This window comes from Thalassophryne amazonica, chromosome 3 (genome assembly GCF_902500255.1).
Source record: "Thalassophryne amazonica chromosome 3, fThaAma1.1, whole genome shotgun sequence".
Taxonomy (NCBI): Eukaryota; Metazoa; Chordata; class Actinopteri; order Batrachoidiformes; family Batrachoididae; genus Thalassophryne; species Thalassophryne amazonica.
Genome location: NC_047105.1, coordinates 145,115,558 through 145,136,604, shown reverse-complemented (window position 1 = coordinate 145,136,604; position 21,047 = coordinate 145,115,558). Strand labels below are relative to the sequence as shown.

Genomic DNA, 21,047 nt, shown 5'->3' with positions numbered 1-21,047 from the left:
AACAAAAAAAGCACAACACAAACTGGAGCACCACACTTGGAGAGCACAAACCCCCGCCAACACTAGTGTTCAACTCTACAAATATTGGAAAAAAGTTTGAAGGTCAAAGTCCTGTTAGAAGTGGCTGTTCAGAATAGAATAGAGCCTTGATTGTCATTGTACATATATATACATACATACAATGAAATGTATGTATGTTGTTTGGGTTTTTAGACATTGTTATTGTGTTTGTTTTATGTAAACATGCAAGAATCACAGGCTGTCTCTTCGTTATTTTCAATGGGAACTGCTGTGAGCTACAGTCGCTTTGTGAAGTTTGCTCTTTAAAGTCTTGATTATTGTTCTTTACAACACTGTTTGTCCTCTTTGTTCCAGACTAATATATATAATATGTCTGAAATTCGGTTTGCGTTTATTAAATTCCACGCGGATTAAACGTAGCAGACACAGATTATTTGTTATAATTGTTTTAGCAAGTTTTCAGGATATCATGCAGCAGTCTGTTATTAACATGATGAAAACCATAAAAAAATTACATTTTTGTCGTATAATATTCATTTACAACTGTCATCGTGCTGACTGCAGCAACTCTCTGGCACGCAAGGGATTATGGGATACGTCAATAGGGCGAATATGCATCAGATCTGAATCAAACTTTGTCAGGTGATAGTGAATGACAGTCTGCACCCCACTTTTCAAATATGAGGGATGAACCAGGGGTGAAAACATAACCTCTGCCCAACTTCACTGGCAGAGGTAAAAAGTCAAACACACTCAACACAGATGATAGAAATAAGAATCCAGGCTTTGCTGTACATGCCATGACTTCACAGGAGGTTTTCCAGAAGAGCCCAGATCAGACTAAAGTTATGCTACATGTGTACTACCGTTGTATTTGCACACGTTCCAGGGTACAATTCAGGAGCATTACAGCATCAAACCAACTGCTGCATCACATTTGAGGAAAACTGTGATCTTCACAGGCCAGTGTGTCACAGTTACAGAGTGTGGGCTTCCAGGAAGTAAAGACTCATGTCCTGAGATATTAAAGGATTATTAACCAAACGTAATCACGTTTAGCTTCCTGGCTTGTAAAGAAAATACGCATTTGGACCGAATGTCATGGAAACCGGTATGGGAAACTATCCGACCGGTAATCAGCCAATCAGAGTGCGCATAGCATCACAGTGCGAGGTCTGTATGGGAAAATATCAGACCGAGGTGTTGACAGTACGGACCGAGCGCACCAAAGTCCAATATCCCTGCACAGACTGAGCAAGCAAGGTTAATAATTGGTTTAGTATAAGATTGTTAGCAGCTGTGTTTTCATCTGGTTGGTCTGCATGTCCACTTTGAGCTTGTTTGCTGCTCATTCCTGCAATTCAAACTCGTCAGTGTAATAAAATTTGCTCGGAAAACGGTCCCCTTCGTTGCTCAGAATTTCTTTGCCCGCTTTTTTTTTTGTCTCTTTTATTTTGTGCTGTGAAAACTGTAAACACAGTTTTGATCTGATATATGATCAGGACCGATTGTCATGGTAACGGTGTGATATGGAAAAATATCAGACCAGAAATCAGCCAATCAGAGCGGGTGTGCTGTCGTAGCCATATTCAGAGTTATATTGTTATTGTTATATTGGTAAATCTCAGACATTTTTGGAGGTTTAAACACAAATGAAGAGGATAACTTCTGCCGTGTGAAGCCACGCTGCCACATAAAGCCATGACTGATACTGAAGGGATATTTCCAGCAAGAAAAACTCTCCCACTAATCCTCGCCTAAGTGTCTGCTAATGTGTGCGGTGAGATCACTGGATAATGAGGGACAGCATTGTGAATTTGCTAATTGCAAACCTTCTACCCGCCATATCATAACCTCGACAGATAGAAAACGCTCCTAATTATAAATTTTAATAGGATTACCAGACGTGTGTAATCAGCTATTTGTCTAATGAATTCTTTCAGGAAAAAAGATGTTGAATCAAAGTGTTTTGTGTTGTTGCAGACATTTACATGGGAGTATCAGACTCAAATCCATTCACTGCGCTTCATCTCGTGGGGAATTAGGCCAGCCGGCATGTTACAGGCTGATATGATTTGTAATCCATCTCTGCAAGCATAACCTTCAGGTAGCACAAAGAAAACACACATCTCCATGATACACTGTAAAATAGGTTTTCCTGTAATACAACCACAGTTCAATAGCGGCATAAATAGCTGTTCACCCAGCAGTCATTTGCCATCTGTTTACGCCATGCTTGCAGGAGAGATAACAGCCAGGCCTGACGGGTTTCATCCTGCAAGCCTCTATTACATGGTGGAATATCACTGAGCGAACTCGGTAAACCCCATCTGATTACCTCCACCTCGTGCTTCGAAAAATAATCCACTTTTCAGTTTTCAGGTTCTAAATGTGTGTAAAAACACACAGCGACGTAAATTACTGAAAAAATATAAAAACTGCTGAGGTTACAATATTTATGCCCTTCTGTGTGCCATGTGTCTCTGCTGATGGCCAGATGGTTCCAGAAACCATCAGTTGGGTGATGATAACTTCAGTTACTGAAATTATACTTACAGAACACAAAATTTAAAAACAACAACAGACAGGATATCATCAGATAATCAAATGATGCAAGTTCAGTGAGGTCAGTGATTCATCAGTGTAAAACTGAGAGAAAACAGGGAGCGGACTGAGACTTTCTCACGTAAGCAGGTAAAATCCACAAAAAATTGGTAGACACGACGGCCAGTGGCAACGAAAATCAATCCCTCAAGGTCAGCACTCTCACAGACTCACTGCCAATGGAGGAGTCCAGGAAGTCATCCAAAGCCTCCATTTTAGTCTTAATCCAGGACAATTACAAACCCAGACACCCTGCCTCCTCACTTAGCTTCCTGCGTCCTGCACTGACTCCACAAAGACCACAGAATCATCTGCAGAGTCAAGGTCAGGAAACGTTTCCTCCCAGGTTTGACCTCAGCTGGTATCCACTCCACAGAAGAGCAGATAAAGTAGGAGGCTGGACTCATCCCAAACCCAGTGCTAGAATTTGCAGAGAAAAACTACTGTTACAGCCGTTTACAAAAATGACAATTCAGAATTAGCAACGAAAACACAAAATGTTACACAACATAGAAATGAGAAGAAAGTTCACAGAGTCATTCGAATCAAACTAGTTCAATCAGGTATTCTGTTATCTGTCATGAACCAGGTGTGCAGTGAAAACAACATTAAGTGGTGTTAAACGGAGTTGATTTCATGTTACGAACAGGCTTGGTCCAGCAAAAGACTGAGTGTCCAATCCGACAGGAGTTACACAATAAAGTGGCCAAACTAGGGTTCGGTACACAGCAAAGCAGGATATGTGGCAGCAGTCTGTCCAAGGGCACAGCAGTACAGATAACCAGGAATTAAGTAAACAGCAAATCATTAATTTACAGAAACAGTCCAATGTTAGGAACATGTTACTTACTGTTGATAGGCAAATGCAAAGGTCAAAACAAGGGAATTACTAGAACAGTAGGAACACAGCATGAGAAAGTGGCATGGAACCACAATGATCTGGCTGGAGACACATGAAATCAAATGCCTTTGAAGGACACTAGTCCATTAATGGCAGAAGAGTGAAAAGCCAAGAGCTTGGAGGAAGAAACCCAGAAGAACCACAAGTCGTCAAAAAATTACAACAAAGACCAGAATTACAGGGAAACTAAAGCCTGGTTGACATGGCAGGATAATTAGGCCGATATCGGACCTGATCTTCCCCTTCTGATGATGCCCCAACAATCGTGATGATGCTAAAGATAATCTTACCAGATATTCCGGCCGTGTGTGGTGTGTTCAGAGCACATGTTAGATTGTCTTGGCCCGATATCACAGCGTGTGTTGTGTCCTCCGACCACAAATGAGACCTAAATTCTGGGTCTTTTAGTGAAGCTTAGGGCTAGCGGCTGGCGATCACCATAGTATTTCTTCTGTTTTTCTTGTTGATTAATGCTGGCAAATTATACAGTATTTTTTGTCTTTCTGATGCCTGATTCTGTTTTTTCTCTCTGTTTCAGGTGCAGCTCCATCCAGAGATGAGAGTTGTATTTGTGTTGTTGATCCTCCTGTCCTGTGCACCAACAGCAATTCTTGTATATTCATCCGCAAATTGTTCTGTGAATTGTTTCTGTAATTTATGTTTGTAGCATGGCCAATGCAGAGGGTCACCCCTTTGAGTCTGGTCTGCTTGAGGTTTCTTACTCAGAGGGAGTTTTTCCTTACCACTGTTGCTCTGGGGGTTGGTAAGGTTAGACCTTACCTGTGTGAAGTGCCTTGAGGCAACTCTGTTGTGATTTGGCGCTATATAAAGGGAAATAAATTGAAAAATGAGCACGCAGCCTGCTGAATGTGATGTGCAGCCAATCAGAAAGTGAGGTGATGGATGTATGGAGCGGAAAATAAAATCAAAACAGCTGTTCTGACTTACCAGAAGGTCCGGTGGTCGCGCTGTCTCCACTCCTTTAAAGAATACCTTTTCTTTTTCTTTTTGTATTGTTTTTCCCTCTCTTTTTAAACAGTCCACAGAGTATCTCCGTTTGCTTACTCTGAAGTCATGTTTATCTTGAGAGATTTTTCGAGATTTCCTGTCTGAGCTGGGAATGTTCGTGTGTGAAATCTGTTCGTGTGTGGTGTTGTTGTCCTCACCGTGTGGCTGAACACCGCACACTGTACAACCAAACCTATTAGATCTATGATTTTTTTTATCTTCACGTGTGTAGTCTCTCAGCTTTTGAAAACCTAAAGATAATTTTAAGATCCTGTCGTGTGAACCAGGCTTAATGTTGGACTCTGATCGCTGTGAGCATGGGAGAAAAAAACAAAAAAGTGTGGAGGAAAAAGATGACAATGCAAGCAAAAAAAAAAAGCAATGGGATTGCATCAAAAAAGAAAGTAACCCCACAGAGATACCTGCACTGTGCTCCGTAGGAAAATAAATAACATTAACAAACCGCTATAGAGCTTTGTGGGTAAAAACATAACCAGATTCCAGTAGGGAATGAATGAGAGACAAAGGGAGAGAGAGACAGACAGACAGAGGACATAAAGTTGTGGAGGAAAATACAATGACATGGGGAGATGAAAACATCTTTTTCAAAAATGAAAACTGCTTGGTGCAGCATGAGAAACAACAAGGAGAGACGCCTGTATGGTGCTCTACGGGAAACACAGGCACTAGAGTGACCTACACCGTGCACCATGGGAAACATAGTAACCAGAGATAGTGGTTCACTGTCAGCAGGAAAGTAACATAACGTGGAGGAAGAATGAAAAGAATAAGAACCAAATACAGAAATGTCACGCACCAGCATGAGCACCACAAGATGTGATTTTTTTTTAGATAATGTGATTTTATGTTGTGGAACTGGTCACATGAGGGAACGTGTTATTAATGCATGTCTCAGCATCCACCACACGACCAAAACACCCCCAGTCCGAGTGGAAAACAAGAGAAGATCACGGCGTGTTTCAACTCCAACATCTCCAAAACTGAAAAGGTCCTGATCCAAACAAAGTGATGAGAGTCCACATAATCACACAGTGTCCACATAACAACAAGACTGTGTTGAACTGTAGGATTAGGATGGAGAGGACAAATGTATGCAAATTATAGGTATTAAAAAAAAATAACATGTCATTTCATAAACTAATCAGCACTCTCCAGTGAAGTTAAGCTCTTCATTTATACAGCAGCACTCAAATGGACATATTAGCTGCCACATAACATCTATTGTTTGTATCCATTTGTTTGCTGGAGTAAATAAAGAGCTGAAATTTCATCCGATGGTGTGCTGATTATTTTAAGTCCACTGCTTTTGGCACGGGGCGTCGGACTGGGGAGAGTACAGGGTCATATGTACCATGGCCCAGAGCATGGCGGGGCACAAAAACTGGCATAAATACATTTTTGTGTGCATGTTGTTAATGTCCATACAATTTCATGTTGTCAAACGAATGATATTAGAATGACGGTATAAATGTTGTACAAAACCTTAATTCTGCTCTAACAACAATATTGAAAGATCTCGAGGGCCCTTCCACCCCTGCACAGTTGTACAATGGTTTAGTCCCAGACACACACACACACCCCAATCGGGATCTGACAGAAAGAGGAGGTGTTTAGTAGAGCTGAAACAACTAATCGATTTAATTGATTATTAAAATAGTTGTCAACTAATTTAGTCATCAATTCGTTGTTAAATAACTTTCTTTTACCGCAAATGTTTCGTTTCTTCCATATAAATCAACCGTTTCTGCAGCGTGGCTTTGCTTTGAACCTTGAACCTTCGATCTGCGAATCACTGCTTCGATCTGGTGCTTTGTTGATTCAGTGTTTTATTTCGCTTAATCTTAATTTGCATATGTCTGTGAGTAACATTTACCTTTTTATGTTAATCTGACCCATTATGGTCTTCTGTAACAGTTAACAGATGTATTTTATAACTTAAAAACGGGACCAATGCTAATGTGTTAGCATGTCTATGGCGTTTTCAATGTTAAAGTTAGCATTAAGCTGTTGCAGCTGTTAGCACATTTGTTTTCTGTATAATAATTCATGGCTCAGCATTTGTTGTCAAAAGAGTCAAATGTATTACAAATTGTAATATTTTATTCATTTATTTGTATTTATATAGCAATAATAATAATACTACTACTAAATAATAATAATAATATAATAGAAACAACAACAATAATAGTAATAATAACTAATAATACAGTTTTAGAGAAACAGACAAAAAGAATCTGATAAAACAAAACAGAAAATTTAAACCAACTAACAATGAACATAAATAAATAAATATAGAAATAAGTGTTTCCCGTGAACACCTAGTGACTCTTAAACCTCCACTTCATCCCTGTTTTATTAAGTTTAATGACAGTTTGTTTCGGTCAAACCACATCTAAGCTGTGTTTTTACACAAGAAAAAATAAAATGCATTAAACTGCACATTTGTGTCTTTTTTCATGAAAATATCTTATTAAATATAACATATTACACTTTCGTCAGGCCTTTAAAATACTTTTGTGGACTCTTGCTGTAATATGTTGTCAGTGGTTGAGATAGTTGCTGTCGGCATCTAAACCTGATAGAAATCTCTTTGTGGTGTGTCGGTGATGTATGTATGTGCAAAATAAAACAAAACACTACTCCAGGTATGTTTTTGATGAGAATATAACTTTGTTACAAGCTAAAACACTGATGTTGTGTGATAAAGGCCTTTTAATAATAACTCACTTAAAGAAATAATGGCAAAACTCACATGTAATAAAAAAAAAAAACAACAAAAAAAAAACGATTAATCGAAAAATAATCGAACGATGAACTGATTAGTAAAATAATCGTTAGTTGCAGCCCTAGTGTTTAGGCTGAAATAAAATATGTCTTTCCTAAAAAATCAAAGTCCGGATTTCAAAAAAGAAGAGAAAAAAAGACAGGGAAAGAAAACTAAATGAGGGAAAGCAGCTGCTAACAAATTCTTTGAAAAGAGAAGTGAGCTTGAAAGCTAGCTATATTGAGTTGGGGGGTCTGGGGGACCAAATTGCACCATTTTCTAGAAAAATGGTGCAATTTAGTGCATTCCTCTGCATTTTAACAGACGGGAATGGTGCAATTTGGTCCCCCAGACCCCCCAACTCTATATTGCTCCCCCAACTTTAAAAAGGGTTCTGACTCCCAGGTGTGATCTAAGGTATACATGATTTACACCTGGTTTGACTATGCATTAGAAATTTGATGTTTACGTTAATAAAAAAGAACATAACAGTGGGGGGGGTCTTCAATATGGCTAGTACCTAGGGCCCAGAATTTGGTGCTACGCCCTGGCTTTTGGAAACCACCCAGTGGTCCCACATTACCTCTGCACAGTAACCATCTGTCTGTTGGACAAGGCCAGGTGACCTGTGGGCATGTCACTGACCATCTCCAGCCACCGGGGTCTTCAAAACAGAGGCACCTGAGTTCTGGCTCCTGGTTTGTCAAACACACCACATGGATAAAATGTCTAACTGCTCATTTGACACAAATTCATTCCAACATGCCCAAGGATCCGCCGATGAGCCATCATCTCAAAGACATCCACCTGAGCTCAATGGTTAGTATCTGACATGAATGACTTGCCAGAAAATATGAAGAACTCGAAGAACACCACCTGATAAGAACTCACTGATCATCCAAATAGGGCAGAAACAAAGGTTCCTCCTCTGGGGAACATGAAGGAGCTCGATAATCTATTTACAGGGTTAATTTCAAGTATACTCACTGCTAACAAAGCTGACATTTGTGACATGATGCAGCTCAGAGAGGAAAAAGATGTTTTTTTTATTGTGGCTAGATGAGAGAGCACGAAAAGCCCTCTTCAGTTATTGGTTATTATTGAGTCCCCCCCCCACCCCCCCCCAGTTGAACATATTCAGTGTCTGTTTAAATATTTCAGCTCAGTATTTCCTGCCATCCCATCGATCAATATTGGTCCACCTGATCCACGAAGATCTACATCTATACACACATATTTAGAGAGTTGTTTTGTGTTTTTAATTGATGCCGTATTGTTAAATCAGTTTTTTTTTTTTTTTTTTGCTATTCAGATCAATTTAACACCACAAACTGGAACTTCATCATCACCACAGCGCTGAACTCTCTGTGATCAATGCCCGCTGATAACTGAAGCTGAGAAGCCTCGCATGAGTATCATTTGTTCCAGGGTGATTGCACCAGGTTGCATGGGGTTTTCCAGGTGTCAACGGTTCAGCACCGTGTCCAGTCCTGGATCTGGTTCACATTCATCTGCGTGGTCAGGACATGCAACACGACAACAGCGTGTCTCCTGAAGATGCCATATTGTCATCAGTGTGGTTGGTGCCCATATGTTTAGCACAAAGTGGCCGGACACAAAGTCCCACTTTGGATCACGTCTGACTGCAGGTAGCAGCACGGATCGGCTGCAGCCACGTGTCATATGATTAAATATATGGCAGGAACAAGGAGGTGTGCGGTGGTGCGCAGGCAAGCTCAGTTCACTCCAACACGGGGGAGGCGCGCGGAGCACTTGAAAAGTTTAACACAAAGCCCAGAACTCATTATCATTCCAGAAAGAGAATAAGCACATTATTCAAACAAATCAGTGATGGAAATCATGCAAATTAATTCAAGATTTCTTTCTCACACTGGTTAAAAAGAGTAATTAACAGAAAGGTTTGTGTGCTGCACAGTGAGAGGCGAGCTGAGGAGACCTCCTGACGGCGCCACCGCTACGCCCGCTTCAACTCAAACATTCAAAAAACAAAGCTGATGTCACACCGACTTTGTTGCGGTAAACAGCACAGTGGTTTGTGCACGGTCAGGCGTAAACAGATGTTTATGTGGCCTTAATGCCAAGGCCAGGCCCGCTTCAGTAAACAGCGTTTGTTGCCTGGCAACAACATGACAATGTGCAGCGTGCACGATGAACAGCCAGCGTTCAATGAAATCAGAGAGTAAGAACAGGAACACAGGCGGCGGTGACAGGCAGACGCACCAAACCAGAAAAATAAATAAAAATAATTTACTGACAAATTAACATCCCCAGACTCTGTGAGGTTTAAAAAAAAAAAAAAAACAAGTGTTTTAGAGTTCCAGAAAATAAAGTTTGAGTTTGAGTTTGTGTGGCTCAATCTTCAGAATTATTCATAACAGATATTTAAGATGAAACATACAATGAAATATTTCAGCTGTTATATTTAAGTACTGATGTAATCCCTGTGGAGAAATCCACTCTAATCCATTAGAAATTACCCCAAATAAATAATTATATACTTCACTCATATAATTGGACAATTATTTATTATTTATTTATAAGTCTCCAAAACAACAATAGCTATCTACTGCAGTAAGTTTCATTTGTCATAGAATTTATGGAACATAAGTTAAATAAATTAAAATAAACTTTGTTATGATCACAGCCAGCAATTTGTCTATAATCCATTGAGCTGTTCGTCCTTTCTTGGAGCAACTATTGTGAAAATACTGAGAAACGTTCCAAATTATATATATTTAATCCAGTTGCAGTTGATAACTGGCAAATATCAGTGTTGCAGCATTGTTTCCTTATTTTAGTAAAGTTACAGTCTTTATATGTTGGATAATTGCTTTAGTGCTACCTTGGTGCAACGTCACGTTAGCCTGAAAACAACCTAGCATTACATAACACAATGCTAATAGGCTAACATTAGAATGAAAACTCACTAACATTACATAACACATTGCTAATAAGATAATGTTAGAATGAAAACATGCTAGAATCATAAACACAATGCTAACAGGTTAACTTTAGAATGAAAACTTGCTAGCATCATTTAACACAATGCTACCAGGCTCACGTTAGCATGAAAACACCATTTACCACTTTTTTTTTTAATCGAACCTTTATTTAACCAGGATAGCCCCACTGAGATCGATCTTTTGCCAGGGAGACCTGAACAATTATAAAACTTCCAATTCACCTAACCTGCATGTCTTCAAATGTGGGAGGAAACCGGAGCACCCACACAAACACGGGGAGAACATGCAAACTCCACACAGAAAGGCCACAGGTGGGAATCGACCCCATGACCTTCTTGCAGTGAGGCAGTGCTAACCACTAATCCACCATGCTGCCAGTCTTTGGAACATAATATGATGCTCACATGTATCACATAACTTGAGACGCTAAAGAGGCTAATGTTAGCATGAGCTGAGTGTCTCCTCAGGGAGCAGAGGGATTTGGAATGCTGCAAAACATATTGTTCACATTTTGCTTTGAAAATTATTTCTGCAGATCTTCAGGTAAAAGTATGAGGGTTTTTTTTAGATTTTCACTGGCCAAATTAATTAACTAACTAACAGTCACTCCCATTTTTGTTGTAATTGGTGTTTTTTTTTTTTTAAGTTACCTCTGACAGAGTGACGACTCAGGACTCTGAGTGGCGTATCATTGTGGATGCTTTTGTACCTTAATTGCATGAGTTGGACATTTCCATGCTGATGCAGGGCAACTTAGTCTGACGGCACTGCAGCTGCTGCAAGCGGCTCACTCGCTCACGTCACATGGATCAGAGGATGACGTGGTACCGTGGCACCCTTGCATCAACACGCCAATCAACGCAGACAATCAGAAGCCCCCTTTCACCAACGCGACAACACGTGAGCTGGTTTGCATCATGGCATGGTTTTTGTCCTGTGTGTATTTTCTGGATAAAATCAGACCAGCAGAGAACATGCTCAGGCTACTGCGCCGGATAATCAGTCAGCTTCAGTGTGCTCCACGTGGAACATAACACATCCTGACAAGCAATGAAAATAACTTGAGAGAAAAAGAACAGAGTAAAAATCCCACAAAATAAATGACAGATGACAAAACTGAGCGCTGCAAGTTATTAAATTTAACGATTAGCTCTATGATCCCTGGATGTAAGACAATACCTGCAATCATTCTGTTAATATTTCTGCTAAATGGAGCAGATAAAGTGGGTCTAAATTCAGAAAATGCACCTGCGCTGAATAACAATGCTGAAGGAGCCAGTGAGCGCCTCCTGAAAAATTAAAACATTTTAAAAAGGCCAAAAGAGTTCAGTTGATCAAAGAAAATTTAATCAGTCATGTCCACGTCATGATGTCCGTCCTGACAACTTTACAGTCTAGACTTTTAACATCACACTGAAGCTTCTCCAGCTCCGTAAAAAAGCAGAAATATGGTTCTTGAAAATATTCATGCATTACATTTTATTATTGGTGCCATATGTCCTGAGAAATTAAATCATAAACACGGGGAATTTAGCCTGATTTCACCTGCTGTTGATCAAACACTCAGAAACATGAAGCTGTGAGGAATGTGGAATTTGATGACATCACATAGGGCCACGCCCCTCAAGACCCTCTTTTGAAATCAATGGAAAAAAACAGAATTTCTTGCAGTGTGAAAAACGTGTGTCTTTGTGGACTTTGCCAGTAAAAATGGTGAATGGTTTCAGGAGAATTCAACAACAGCACTTCTGATGTTTATTCAGTGCTCAGTTTTTCCAAAGATAATACCTGTTATCTTTTTTATATAGCTGATCTCAGACAAAGAGCCAAAGTGAAGCCCAGCACAGTGTGAGAATGGTCTGCAAAACATGGATCTAACCACAGATTTTATCCTTTCCATTCATGTGGACAGTAGAACTCTAATGAAGTGTCTCCTCTCCTGAAAGCGTGGAACCGGCCTTGTTTATGCCGCGGCCTTGCGCCATGCTAAGCTAAGCTACTACATGCGGGACACTGGTGAGGCTCGCTGAGGAAACCTCTTCTGTGATCAAGGATTAGCTGAGCTAAACTGACAGCTATGCTAAGCTACAGGCAGCCAGTAGCCAGCTTCTGGTGGAGCAAGAATGTTTTCCTGTGGACCAAAAAGAAAGCAGCACCACAAGGTGGAACAATAATTCTACTTCTCTGTGTGTGAACACAGCAGGAATGAAATCAGAGACACCACTTTCACAGTATGCAATCATTATTATTCAGTCTTATTGAGACATATCCAATGTTGGGTTTTTTTTTGTGTTTTCTGAACACACGGCAGGTTACAAAGACGTGGAGAGTCCATAAGTCCATTATGTTGATTGCAATATACAAGAATTTGACAAATTAAAGCCATATTAAAAACATATTACAGTTGGAGATGGAAAACAGTCCAGGCTGACCACATGTCCAGGAGTAAGACATGAAGAGGACACAGGTGAACTGACCTTCAGCAGGTAACAGTCAACACCTGAGGTTACGTCACTTTTATGGCTAAAAATAGCTCTGAATCTGTGTTCATTTTTCAGATGCTGTATGAATAAGTTTATTTTTATCAGCTACATCAGGACTCACACAAGTTAAAGAGTTGAAAGTACAGTAATGATTCATAATCTGGTGTATAAATGTTTTTAAAGATAGTGTTGATTGGAGTGAAATTGCCGCGTTCACACCGGGCACGACCAGACGTCACAAATTCGCTTCGGTAGCGTGGCGACGGACGCACCACCGTCGCCCGGTGTGTCACTCTGCTTTTGCTGCAAAAATTCGCCCCAGTGCGTCATCAAATAGGAGGAGCTTCCATTCGCTCGCCGGCTCTGGTTGTCAGTCACGTTAACATGACGGATCACATGGAGGGAGTTGTTGTGGAAAGCTCCCAATTCAGGGAGTATCATTATTTGCTGCAGGAGCTGCGTCTGGATGACGGCTGCTTTCAGCGGTCCTTCCACCTCTGCGGGACCCAGTTTGAGGACCTCCTGTCCCGTTCATGCGCGCAAATGTAAACAATAAAAAAACCTCCACTCCCCCTGCTGTGGGGCTGCTGCTCGCTCCAAAATCTCTGTCATAATTGTGTTTAGAAACCAGTCACCATTTGCTTTATTATACATCTGTGTAGTTAAAAAATAAAATAATCTCCACAGAGGATTCGCACATAAAACAACAACAAAAAAAGAAACTCTGCTCCCCCTGCTGTGGGGCTGCTCCTCACTCTTCCCCCAAACTGTCATAATTATGAAAGGACAAAAGGGACATAAATCCTGCTCACAGGCTGCTACCAGAGACAGAACATGTTCACATCTTCAGTCAAACTCCAAACATCTCCACGTCACTACATATTCAATCCCTGATTGATCATCGTGGTGCGACAAGACGACAAAGTTCAGATTTTTCAACTTGGGGAGGAGGGCAACGCGACGTGACGCAACACAATATCGCTCCACAATCGCTCAAAATCGCTTCATTCATGTCACTTCATTCGCGTCCATCATGTCGCGTTGTGCGGCTTGGCGCCAAAACACGTCCTTCCATAGGGATTACATGGCAACCTGTTGCTGCTGTCGCTCGCGTCACACCTGGTGTGAACGCGGCATTATATCCCAGTTTATGACACCATCATTGCAGAAATATGGCTGTACAATGTTACACATCCCATTTATTTTTTAAGTAGAATATCACTGTATCTGCATATCATCTGGTAATAATAAAGCTCTTCAAACAAATCTTGGCCACACATTGTAATCTATTGTATTAAATGTGTTACATTGTTTTAAATGTGTCACACACAAGAGACAGGACATTTACAGACCAAGACAAAAGTTTTAGACACCTTAGAAACTTGCTAATGTAGTGTTTGAGTTTAGTTTACTATAACACACACACACATGAAATGTACACATTCCTGTTGAGCCACAATCAGATTTGAAATGGTCACATTGGGGTACAATCAAATTGTTGTGTTCCATTCAAAATGCCTGCTGTCACGTTCTGGGGACGTGAAGACATGACATGTTTTAAAATGACATTCCAGAATATAAAACAAGACATCATTTAATTCCAGATGACATAAAAGCATCAATGAAAACCTCACATCAGACCCAGACAAAATTGGTCAAATCTTTGCAATATTCCTCAAACATTAAACACCAACCCTGTTCATTTTTCTGACACACACTGTTACAACAAAAGTAGATAACAAATCAAAAAAGAGTCATAAGTGTATCACTGTCACTCACAGACACAGTGAAATAATCAAATGGGTTTCTGAGTTTTGTTGGCCAAATGATCTCAATTTAGTAAGACTGCAACCGACTCCTGACTGAAACCAATCAGCCCTCCAAACTAACAATACCAGACCCACTTTCTCCAAATACTGTAACACACAACTGCAAATTATCAGCATATAAATGGAAACAGATACAACAGGCATGAATTATCTTCCTGAATGGTGCTAAAAACAGAAAGAAAAACTGTAGTGGGCAAGGAACTGAACACTGAGGGATCCAATGCTTACAGCAGAGACCTCTGAGAACATATTCCAACACCTGTATTGATAACACGTATTGATATTACACCAGGATGCTGCAAAAGGTTTTTCGTCTCACTCACAAAACATCAGAGGAGAATGACTGTTCTCGGGTTGTAATTATTGTCATTGCCAAGTCTCTCTTGTAAAAGAGATTTGAATCTCAATGAAACTCTACCTGGTTAAATAATGGATATAATAGTAATTATATTATTCATCAGTTCATCTGCATGCTCGCACAGCCCCATGCCACCATTCCACTATATCTATTTGACAGTAAACGTAGCTTTGCCCATTTGTCTATTTGGCTTCTTTATTTCTTACAGAAGTATTTTTTTCCTTTTATTTTTATTGTTGTTTATGCACCTACTACTTCTTACCAAAATATTTTATTTTATTTTTGTTTATGGACTAATGACACCAGATCAAATTCCTTGTATTTGAGAACTTACTTTCAATAAATTTGATTCTGAATTATTGTATTATTTTTCAACATAGTCTCCCTGAACCTAAGCACATGGTCCACCTCGATCTTCACTATCCCTTAAGCGTCCACACACTTCTGTTTTATTTCTGCCACTTGTATCCACAATTTTATTTGGCTTGGCTCAGCCCGAAGAAACACCATGGTGTCATCTCCATGTGGAGTCTGTAGAGGGTCTGGTGTGCTGCTTTTCTGGCATTGGACAGGGACAAATGCCCACGTGCACTGCTACATCTCTCTCCCTCGCTCTCTCCATAATATATATATATATATATATATATATATATATGGCATGTGACTCTGATCACTGATGATTCAATTCACATCTCGTTACACTACCAGCGATATGATACATATTGCGATACATGATGATACTGACGAGACGATGCTATACGATTCACCCTTGTTCCTGATTCAATGTGATCTGATGTGTATTTGATGGCAATTCAATTCTTCACAGCGTCACACAATGCAATTTGGTACGATATGATTAGGGATAGGTATTGATAAGATTTTATTGATATCGATGTCATTATTGATTCCGCTTATCGATACAATTCTTTATCGATTCCCTTATCAATACCTCTTGTGAATTTTCTGTGTACTAAAAGTTGGCTTTATAGGTTTGCAGTCAGACTGTCTCACTGTCTCTCTGTACGTCTCCATTAAAACAGTCAAACACTTTGGTTATATGAACTTAAATTCCGTAGTTTAGCTGATGTACATGATGTACAGTGTTTTTTGTCAACAGCTGTATGTGTGTGTAATGTGTTTCGTGTGCTGAGTGATCACAAAATGGCTGCAAAAAGGCACCAAGTGAGGCACGCAGTTCTCCTGCCTCGTGTTAGGGGGCACTAGTGATCCCAGGGATTCTTCTTGCAGGAACTCATCAGCTGCAGAATAAGTGACAGCAAATTACAAGAGCAGCTGTTCATTTATTTTTTCCTCTCGCCTGGACTTTAGTTTCAGAATGGAGGATTACATATCTAAACTGAAACAATTTTCTAAACTGGACTTTCAATCGAAGCAGGAGGTAATAATTAAAGGAAGGACCAAAGACCGGTGCTGACAGGTTTGCTTCAGACAACAGAAGAGCCGCTTTTTCAAGCTGAGTGAGACACTTGAAAAGTCTGGCTGTGTGGACGTCCAGTAAGAAACTGCCTTTTCAACATTTCCTGCCTTATTTTCTCAACTTGTGACAATGTCTGGACTCAGATGGGATATTGTGACCTGAAGAATTTACAAAGAAGTCTCATCAAACATGAGTGGTCGACCACTCAGATTCAAAGGCAGAAAACATACAGTCGGAACAGGACTGATGAAGAACGGCTTTCTTCCTTGGCAGTGATCTCCACTGAGACAGAGAGACTTTTAAAACTGAAGGAACATAAGGAAAACTTCCACAAGCAAATCACCAATGCTTCTGTTCAGAAGGAGCAGCACATGGACTTCATATATAAGTAAAGGGAAGCTCATAACAACATTTTTTTAATTAAATGGCTTTTTGTGGGCTACAGTTTGTATGTGTTAAAAAATGCTGATACGAGATTTTAGACATAACCCGTTAACTGCTGCCAATCAAACAGTGAATAAGCTACTCTGTAGGCCTTTATATGAATTTAAATCTGACTGTGATGAAGTCAGTGTCCCACCAACCATCAACCTCACTGCACGTCACTGATCAATGAGTATCTGAAACAAGAGTAAGTCTTAGATCATTTAGCATATTCAGTTTCAACTGAGTGATGCACCTGTGAAGCTGACTGGAAGAGTTCAAAATCATTCTTTGACAAATATTTCAAGATACCACTTTACAATATTTTCTATAGTAATCCCTTGTTATCTGAGGATTTGAAATGTGTTTCTTAATGGAGTCTTACATTTGGCTTGGAACACTTTGTGGTAGTTCAGAACATTTCACACACCAGGTCCCAAAATATGCAAGAGACCTTTGACAGTGGTCAGGTGACCAGGCAGTCATCTCTACAGTCATAACGAATGAAACACAGAGCAGGTGTAGAGGAGAAGCAGTACATTGGTGTCTCTGGGTAAGAGTTTCCACAATGTGAAACAAATGTCTAAATGACAATAAAAAAGGCTCCCTTACGAGCTGACACAGCACACTAGCATTCGTTTAAACAGCCGCGGCAAACACAGAAAGCTGCTTCAAGCAGCCAAGATAGCCATTTCAACATCCTGCTATTTTCACAAAGAAACTGCAGATTCTGGAACAAACAAGGCATCTCACTTTTTTATCCTTTACATGACATCTTTGTTGTTTCGTTGGTGCAGTTGACAGGAACAGACTGTAAAGTACCACAGGGACATTATCCACAAGACCATCATCAGAGACAGCACGCCTCCCAACCGGACCAAGCACATCGTGTAGCTTCACACAAAGGTCCAGCAGTGCCGAACTGAACATTGATAAATATCACATATTTCACACTCATTTCCCTAAATTTGATTAAATGTGCCTCAAAATGTGCACAGAACCCCAAATGATGCATCTATGGAACACAACCATCAAAGTGACACAACATTTCTGCAGATCCCTGAGTGGCGTCATACCTGAATGGAAGGTAAGGATACGACCCGGCACCACAGGCTTCCTGTTAACCAGAGCAAAGGACAGCTCCGTCTGCAGGAACACGGATGAGGCCTTGATAAGGTGCTGCCCAAACCTCAGGGTGGACATGGCTCAGCCGGTCACAGCCTCCTGCAACAGACACACAGGATGCGATCAACAGCACAAAATGCAAATATCTCACTTCAAACTTTTATTTCTTTACAACTTGCTGTGGCCAAATGGCCAAAAAAACAAAAAAAAAAACAAAACAAAACAAAAAAAAAAAAACAAGAGACAAATCACAAGAATTCCATTAAAGGAAAAGTCCACAGGAAAAGAGTAGAGCAGGACTCAGGATCCAAACCCTCGTGCAGAACAGGAGGGTTTGGATGTGGGGTATCTCATACTGTCTCAACAGCGCCACCTGTCCCAACAAACAAACACTGACTGATTTTATATCAGTGCTTTAAATGATGGCATAAAAAACTGTATTTACACAACACTTTTTAATCTGACGCACATGTGCAAAACAGGTTTGAATAATGCTTCAGATTTACACACACACACACACACATACACACACACCACACACACACACCAATGTCAGGATGCTGCTGCACACTTAAGCCTGTTTCACACGGCAGGATCTTAAAATTATCTTTAGGTTTCCAAAACCTGAGAGACCACACACGTGAAGATAAAAAAATCATGGATCTAACAGGTTTGTTCGTACAGTATGTGGTGTTCAGCCACACAGTGAGGACAACAACCACCACCACAAATAGATTTCACACACGAACACTCCCAGCTCAGACAGGAAATCTCGCAAAATCTCTCAAGATTAAATGTGACTTCACAGTAAACAAACGGAGGTACTTTGTGAAAGGTGTTCTTTAAAGGAGTGGAGACAGCGCGACCACCGGACTTTCTGGTAAGTCAGAACAGCTGTTTTGATTTTATTTTCCACTCCGTCCGTCACCTCACTTTCTGATTGACTGCACGTCACATTCAGCAGGTTGTGTGCTCGTTTGTGGTCGGAGGACACAACACACGCTGCAATATCGGGCCAAAAAAATCCAATATGTTGAATATCCCCGATTTGCGATCGGAGCGCTCCTGACGCCCTTCAGAACAGATCAGAGTGCTCTTAACACACCGCACACGACAGGAATATCTGATAAGATCTGATAAGATTATCTTTAGCATCATCACGATTGTCGGGGCGTTCTTAAGATTGTCGGAAGGGGAAGATCGGGTCCGATATCGGCCTAATTATCCTGTCTTGTGAACCCGGCCTTAGCTGCACCTCAGCAGCAGCAACCCTTGATGACCTCGGTGTGTTTTTAACCTGTTTTGTTTTTTATTTTTTTGCTGTGTGGCCGCCCCTCCAGCTAACATTTCCATCGTACTTTTTCACATTGCACACAGAAACATTTCCAAATAATGTATGACAGATGTCAAAAAGTGTACTGGGGTATGAGTTGCACCTTGTGGAACACACTGTGTAACACAGTGTTTCTCTGGGGCTGAGATGAACAATGGACAGGAACTCCATATAGCACATGTGCACACCACAACCTGTGTTGTTTCTTAATACAAGGACTCTAAAATTCCAAAAATGTGTAAGATAGACAAACAAATGTGCCTTGGACAATGTATTGGATGCACTTGGTTTGAACAGAAGAAATTATCACATGCACACAGGGTGCTTGCTGACAACGCTGGAAACACTGCAATTATTTTATTAACCAGCTCTGTAATTTGGGATTTTTGTGTATTGTTGCAGTGTACTTTTATTACTGGCATTTATTATTTAAGACTATTTTGTTTAGTGCACTGGTGCAGCCGTTCTGCTCTGTGTCAGTCTGATCCCATCAGATCTCAGAAGCTAAGCAGAGCAGGATCTGGTTAGTAGTTGGATGGGAGACCTCTGTGGAACACCAGAGGCTGTGTGTTTCTCCAGGTTACACTGGAGTTGCGTCAGGAAGGGCATCCGGCGTAAAACTTGTGCCAATTACCACTGCGGATCTGGCTGACCTCGAACAAAACCGGGAGCAGCAGAATGAACAACAACAATTTTGTTTAGTGCAGGTGTCACCAATCCTGCTCCTGGAGAGCAGCTGCCCGGTATGTTTTTCACATCTACCTACTCAAGTCACACCTGATTTTTGAAAATTGGTGTTTTCCACCTCTTGATTGGCTGAGAACATCTGATAGAGTTAACTGCCTGGACTGGGAGTGGAACAGGGACAGTTAGGAAACGTGCAGGGCAGCTGCTCTCTGGGAACAGGGTTGATGATGACGACCTCTCGTTTAGTGCTTTGATTCGTAGAAAAGCCCGATGTACATATTTAACTAATGTACAACACATTAACTTTGTTTCTCAGGTTTTATTTGTAATTTGTGAGTATTACACACCTGTTTGGTTGGCAGTGTGGAAGCCTAATCCTGTAGAGTTTGCATGCTTTACACACTAACCCGTCAATCAAATCCTCTGCTCATCTACTGTCAATCTACAGTGGAGGTCTTTAAAATTTAATGTCCTCTCAGTATTGACATTTTACTAAAGAGCCCCTTGAGTGCTGTTGCAGGGTTGTCTGTGTCAGAAAATTGCATGCTTGACAAAAAGTAAAGCTTTCTGATGCTGGTATCCATATTTTGTATCTTGGTGTCAAACAACAGTACTAAGATGTTGTGAAAGTGGCACCGCAAACACATGTGGGCCACTCCAGCTTTCAAAAGGTTCAAGGCCAAGACTTCCTGATTGGAAATATTTATCTTATCTTATATTCAATTACATCTGTAGATCCGCCAGGGCTGCCCTTTGTCACCGGTTCTGTTCATTATTTTTATGGACAGAATTTCTAGGCGCAGCCAGGGTGTAGAGGGGGTCTGGTTTGGGAACCACAGAATCTCGTCTCTGCTGTTTGCAGACGATGTGGTTCTGTTGGCTTCATCAAATCAGGCCCTTCAGCATGCACTGGGGCGGTTTGCAGCCGAGTGTGAAGCGTCCGGGATGAAAGTCAGCACCTCCAAATCCGAGGCCATGGTTCTCGACTGGAAAAAGGTGCTTTGCCCTCTACAGGTCGGTGGAGTGCCCTTGCCTCAAGTGGAGGAGTTTAAGTATCTCGGGGTCTTG

General features: G+C 40.8%; 1 protein-coding gene and 1 long non-coding RNA gene across 3 annotated transcripts in view; one reads left to right on the top strand and one right to left on the bottom strand.

The window, feature by feature from the left end:
* The window catches only part of fhit (fragile histidine triad diadenosine triphosphatase), a 1,159,287-nt gene that overhangs the window by 745,109 nt on the left and 393,131 nt on the right, over window positions 1-21,047 (bottom strand). For both annotated transcript variants that reach the window (XM_034167503.1, XM_034167502.1), the window contains exon 3: window positions 17,932-18,058. In XM_034167503.1, the coding sequence (XP_034023394.1) occupies window positions 17,932-18,037 (106 nt within the window). In that variant the 5' untranslated portion in view covers window positions 18,038-18,058. The remainder of the gene's footprint in view (window positions 1-17,931; window positions 18,059-21,047) is intronic.
* Window positions 561-20,098, top strand: LOC117507689. The gene is made up of 3 exons (XR_004559838.1): window positions 561-572; window positions 3,450-3,455; window positions 19,995-20,098. It is a non-coding gene; the product is annotated as an uncharacterized LOC117507689 (long non-coding RNA).